A 6,596-nucleotide genomic window follows, 5' to 3' on the forward strand; every position below is an offset into this window, starting at 1 on the left:
GAGCTTTAATTAGTAAACTATTACTTCCAATAATGTTAATATCATAAACTTGTATTATTATCTTATTATGATTAGAGTGTCATTGTCTTAAATATTGTTTTGAATTTATCTTGGTTCATAAGCCCGATTCCTAAAGTAAGAGAGATCAACATGCATTTTGGGTGTGCTTCTTAAAGTCAAAGAAATAGTTATTTCATTATGTCTTTGGATGAACCAAGAAAGTTCATCATTTTCACAATAATTAAGAGTTTGAGTGGTACTATTGGTTGTACTAGTTAAGTTCAAAGGAATAGTTGTATCACGGCATCTTTGACTAAGCCAACAAAGTTCACATTTGAGAAACAAGGTCAAATGAGATCATTTGTGATTATGAACTAAAAATGAAGATGGAACGCATAGCTAGCATACATATTGTGGCCTACAATTGAGTGGACCCGCATCAGCAGTAAGATATGGGACTAATGATGCAGGTTGAATAGGAAAATTTTCTCCTTTAGCTGAATAATTTGGAACATATGTGCTAGTGCCAATTTGTCCAAAATAGGCACCATTAAGGAACATGTCACCTACAGATTTCCAATTGGAGCTTGAGGTTTTCCTTGCTCCTTCAAGTTTAACCACCTTGATGCAAACAAACATTCATGTTAGGGACTATTTTTGAAGTAACATTCTATGTTGTTTAACATGGGTTGAAATCATATATTCTTGTCACCCATTTTTTCAATTGATTACTGCATAATGCCATTCTATGCTAATTTAATCCTTGAAGTCATTTTATCTAGATTAATAAGATTTTTTGAAAAACATTCTTATCTGTGGGATAACTATTATCATGCTATTGTAGCTCCATCTTCCTTCTATGAAAAAAAATATTAACCTAGGATATACTTACAGCTTTGAAGCGTTTATCATTAGGTGCTACAAAATAGTTTCCTTCACTTTTGATTGTGGGGTTTGCACTTGCTCCAATAGCATACATTATCCATTGTGTGTAACGATTGTTTGCAATATGGAAGTAACCAAATCGACATCTAGAAAGCATAAAGAGTATTGTAAGTTTGGTCAATGCTTTTGAAGTTGATAAAAACTCTTATAAATCCAAGATACCAAAGCATACCTAGGAAGTCTTTGTACTAACCCAGGTCCAAAGTGGTTATACACTACTGTTACCCTCATTGCTTTGTCTTCACTATAACTATCAGAATGGCCAAGAAGCATTACCTACAAGTGGCAAAATGATTTTAATTTAGCAAAAGCTCTCAAGATATGTATGAGGATGGATGATTGTGAATTTTACAGAAAATATAACTTGTAGATGAAAATTTGTAAAAAGAAGAAGAAGTCATGAAAGAGACATGATTTATTTAATTTTATCTTGTCGTAACTTTCTAAAGGACATAACAAGCAAAACTTAGTACATGAAGTCTTAGACTAGCTCACTCTATAAATCCCACATGCAAAAGATTGCTTTTACCATGGGAAAAGCATAAAAAGGGGCCACTACATTCCAACATCCCTCCCCATTCTCAAATAGAGAATAGGAATCCCTGATGGGGAAAAATAAAAATGTCTTATTATTTCCCAAGTGGAAAGTGGTCTAGAACTCCTTTTGCATGTACATAGTGTATATAAACATCTAAATACATATATACATAGACATTGCCAACAAAGATACTTAAACCCTCACTGTGCAAACTTACACACATGTGGCATACATGCATACGTGCACATATAACATATGTTCTTCTTCACATGTGTATTTGTACATAAATACATATATATTTATACATAATACATGCACATAAATAATATAAATATTATCTAAATACATATGTATACACTTCCACAAATGCATGGACATGTATATAAATATATATGTGTGTGCATGTGTTAGACCCAACGTATGTAAACAATATACATATGTGCAATCTCTTGTGTAGACACACATGCATGTGCGCACGTGCACAAACACACACACACACACACATGCACGCACGCACACGCACACACACACGCACACGCACATGCACACGCACACGCACACACAACATATGTATGCATACATCCATACATACCTATTACCAACATATTGAAATGCCCACATGCATGTTTGTGATTGTCATCAAAGAAGGCCATGTGTTTGTACCTTATCATGGTCAGTGAATAGGTTGTTTGAGATTGTGATCATAGTGGATGCATGTATAGCATCAACAAGGCCATCAGTACATTCAGCAAAATAGTTGTGGTCAATCCAAATGTTAGTGGCTCCAAACATACTAATTGCATCACCATCTGATCCTTGGCGATGACCTACATGAGAAGTGGAGCTACGAACCATGCCAGATGAACCTAACCAAATGCTTGTCAAATTAAGGAATCATTCAGTTCCATCTCCAGACTAGGCTAGTATATTTAAACTCAAAACATAGCTCAGGGAACTTATAGTATGAAAGTGAGAGTATGATCACACATAACTTGAAAAAACACCAATGCATTTTTTCTAAGAATTAAAGTACCACAATAATATAAACCATACATGTTGAGTTGTAGAGTGAAGTTTATATGTATGTGAACACATACAAATGTCTAACAAAAGATGCATATCATTCATGTGAAATACACTTGCAAAACATAATATAAAGAAAAACTATATCAAAGATGAGGTACTTGCCTGGCTTGCAATTATGGATATTGAGGCCATGGATAATTATGTGACTAACAAATTGAATTGTGATACATGGGCCAAAGGCAATCTGAACACGTGAACCTCTTCCATCCAAAGTTTTGTAACTTGTCATGATGAGCTCATTCTTCAAAGTTATAAGCATATCCCTTACAAAAATGATCCAAAGGGGCTTCTCTTGAATTACTCCATATCGTAGCGTTCCAGGTTTCGGGTTGATAGGATCATCACTAGGGTCAGTGACAATATAAATTTGACCTCCTTTGCCTCCTAAGGCATTATACCCATACCCAATTGCACAATCAGCTAAATGCATGCGATTTTGTGCCCAATATGGATCATTCCTCCAACAAGTATCAATATGGTTAAGGTTATTCTTGGATTTCGGTAAGTAGAAGCGAGGCCTATAGCGATTCACTACCATTTTAGCTTTTTTGGTTATGCTAGTTTTGTATGGTTTTTTTTTAATGGGATAACTCATTTTGTATGGGACTTTTGCTTTGGGTACCTTATTCTTTTGTATGCTAGTAATTTTCTTCTTTTGTATGATATTCTTTTTCTTGTACAGAGACTTCTTTTTTGTCACCTTCTTCATTGATATTTTGCCATTTTTATAACTTGCAGCATTGATAGAGGATATTGTGTCGTTTAAAAACCTACATGTCAAAGGTAAATGCAAGCCTTGTTAGTCCCATACTTGATATAGGTTTTAAAACAAAATAAAAGTGCTCCTAAACCTATTTTGTTGGTAATGTGTTATATCTAGCTTTTGAGTATGATTAGGAGCATTGCATGGAGAGCTATCTATGTGGTTCATGAAAAACAAGACAAACATAAAGCTCCACCTTTGTGCAAGTAAGCTAAATGACATGAAATGATAGGAAAACATAGATGAAATATGCAAAGTTTATATTTTTGTACTATTGTAATCAAGGTAAGTGATGGAAGAAGTACTTTATTTCTTCTAAGCATTTAAAGTTACTTTACCATTTGCCAATTGGAATGGCTAATGGGAATTTCACTTGACAACAATTCTAAATACCAAAGCTTATTTTGTGGCAATGTATAAGGGTTTCAAGGAGAAAGTTCAATAAAGAGAAGTGTAACAACTTCTTAGAGGAAGGGAGCCAAGGCTTATGAATAGAAGCTTCCATATTGTTTCCAAATAACAAATGTTAGGACCTTGTTTCTCAAAATAACTTTTTTGCAAGAATGGAGCAAGGCTTTTAAGTAGAACCTTATTGTTCCCTAATCATGAGTGATGTTAGAACCTCATCTATCAAAATAGGTTAAGAAGGTGATGTTATTAGATTGAGGGACATTTGATATACCGAGTTACTATAAGATGATAGTGCGAGAATTTCAAGAACCAATCATTAAACTAACTAGAAAGCCTCATCATATAAGCAATGTCTGAACCTTGTTTCTCAAAACAAATTGTTTGCAAAAATGGAGCAAGGCATCTAAGGATAATCATATTGCTCCCTAATCATGAGCTATGTTAGAGCCTCACCTGGAAAAAGGGGTCAACAAGATGGTGTTATTAGATGGGGGGCGTATGGAGGGCATATGATATATTCAATTAATATAAGCTGATAGTGCAAAAATTTCAAGAACCAGTTGTTAGATTAACTAGAATAGATTTTGTATATTATTTGATACAAATAATGCAAAGTCAACTATCTTGGAAGTAAAATGTAAAAACAAAAGGATGAAGATAATGAACCTAAATGGTCTTGACACCAAAAGATCATGGGTCTTAATAACAAAGGTTCCAACTATTGTAAATATTAAGAAACCCAATTTCAATAAGGAAAAGCTTGTCAAACACAAAATCCAACATGCATTGCTAGGACAAAACAAAAAACGAATTTGCCAAGGCAAAACAAGGAAAGAATATGCCTCATCATTAGCAACTTACAAATTTTTTTCTAAATTATCATTGTAACTATTAGGACCTCATTTGCTAGGTTAGTAGATGTATTCTTAGGTAGCATTAGAAACAAGCATGTACTGTGAAGGAAGCTTATTGTTGCGAAATGAGCACGGTCACATTGTTAGGACTTCATGATTTGAAATGAAAAGTTTAATAATTAGGACCTCATTAATGTCATATCATTAGGACTTCATGTTCCCAATTGAACAATTGAATAATCAAGACCTCATTAATGTCATATCATTAGGAGGTCATGTTCTCCAATGAACATTTTAATAGTCAGGAACCTGATTTGCCAAAAGAGGGATTGTTTAAGGCCAAGTTAGGCTTATTAATTCCCAAGGGATCTTTTAAGGCCAAGTTAGGCATATTAATTCCCAAGGGAGGGCATCATATAGCGCTGATTTAGTAAGGCAAGGCAAGACCTCATATAGTGCTGATTTAGTAAGGCAAAGGGGGTTTACCTAGATGATGATCTTCCCTCATATAGTGCTGATTTAGTAAGGCAAAGGGGGTTTACCTAGATGATGATCTTCCCTCATATAGTGCCGATTTAGTAAGGCAAAGGGGGTTTACCTCAGATGACGATCTTCTTGGTGCTGAGGGAGGTCAGGAGGCGGCCATTGATCTTGAGAGAGGGGCACTTGGAGGTGACTGCTGGCATCAGGCTCTGTGTGATAAGGGCCAGGAGAGGAGCCATGGCTGCTGGTGCTGCAAGAGGCCCAATGGGACAAGGAGGCGAGCACCAAGGGCAAAGCCAAGAGGAAGCCAGAGACCATCTTGGAAGGCGCCATATTCACCATGGGGAGGCTATTGAGGGGTTCATGAGAGGTGGAGATCAGGGTGAGATTAGAGTGGGGGTCGACGCCATGGCATCTGATCAGGGGTTTGATGACTGATCAGGAATTGAGAGAGAATGAGGGCGGGGAGGGGTCGATCCCAGCCACAGCAGCAATCAGTACGTGGATTGTGGAAGTGTGAGGTTGGGTTTGTGGCGTGATAATTATTAATAAGAAGGATCGAGGAGGAAGAGAGAGGGAGGCATGAAAGGAAGCAAGGAGGTTGGCGAGCACTACGTTATTATTTTGAACGTGCTCGGTTAAGGTGGGTCTCTCTCTCTCTCTCTCTCTCTCTCTCTATATATATATATACATATATATATATATATATATATATATATATATATATATGTATATGTATATGAAACACATACACCTATATATAGTGTATCTACTTTTGAAACCAAAGTCCAACATTTGTTCTCCTTGCATAACTCATCACCCCACATTACAGAAAGTCAACCCGCACCCGCACAGTGAGCATGTTTACTTCTCCACTCTGCCCAACCACAAGTTTCTTATAAAACTTCGTGTCCATATCTCCCAAATCTTCTATCAAGACACAATTCATAAATCTCACAACTTTCAAGCTCACACATTACCTATTTGCAAGACATTCAATGTTCCCGCTTAGTTCGACATTGAACTGAATATAAAACTAAGCAAAACCTATCCCATTGTATAACTAGGAAAGCCGAAAGTTCAAGCGAGGCTGGAGCAATAGTAAATTGTATAACTAGGAAAGCCCAAAGTTCAAGTGAGGCTCACGCAATAGTAAGGATACAACCAAGCTTCCTATAATAAATGATGATGTATGAAAATGACTTAAATTTGAGCTTACTATCACATTATGATATTTATGAATGATTTAAAATGAGATGAAACACAATTATTTGGCTAATATTTCACCAAATTTCTCCCTAATGTTTTGATTACACATCTCTTTAAACATTATATTGATGTGGGTACTACATCAATCATGCCTCCATATACACATTTTACTTTCACGACATGCATTTCTTTTTCTCAAATGTCAAAAGAGATTATCCTTTTTAGGACCTTCATTAGAAAGACCTTGCTCTTTGGGGCCCTTCATCGAAGGCTTCCAGAATTTGAACCAAACAATTTCTTGCTTGGC

General features: G+C 36.0%; 1 protein-coding gene across 1 annotated transcript; it reads right to left on the reverse strand.

Annotated features, from left to right (window-relative positions):
• Positions 1–220: 220 nt before the first annotated feature.
• LOC148012314 (putative pectate lyase 2) lies at positions 221–5,602 on the reverse strand. Its single transcript, XM_087668900.1, has 6 exons — positions 5,196–5,602; positions 2,672–3,339; positions 2,147–2,349; positions 1,118–1,221; positions 893–1,031; positions 221–621 (listed from the first exon to the last, which is right to left on the reverse strand). Exons 1-6 carry the CDS (start codon positions 5,420–5,422, stop codon positions 400–402), a joined length of 1,563 nt encoding a protein of 520 aa, XP_087525026.1. The 5' UTR covers positions 5,423–5,602; the 3' UTR covers positions 221–399.
• Between the last annotated feature and the right edge of the window lie 994 nt (positions 5,603–6,596).

The sequence above is a fragment of the Lygodium microphyllum genome, chromosome 27 (genome assembly GCF_053477565.2).
Source record: "Lygodium microphyllum isolate KBCC chromosome 27, Lygodium_microphyllum_v1.1.10, whole genome shotgun sequence".
In the NCBI taxonomy this organism is placed as follows: Eukaryota; Viridiplantae; Streptophyta; class Polypodiopsida; order Schizaeales; family Lygodiaceae; genus Lygodium; species Lygodium microphyllum.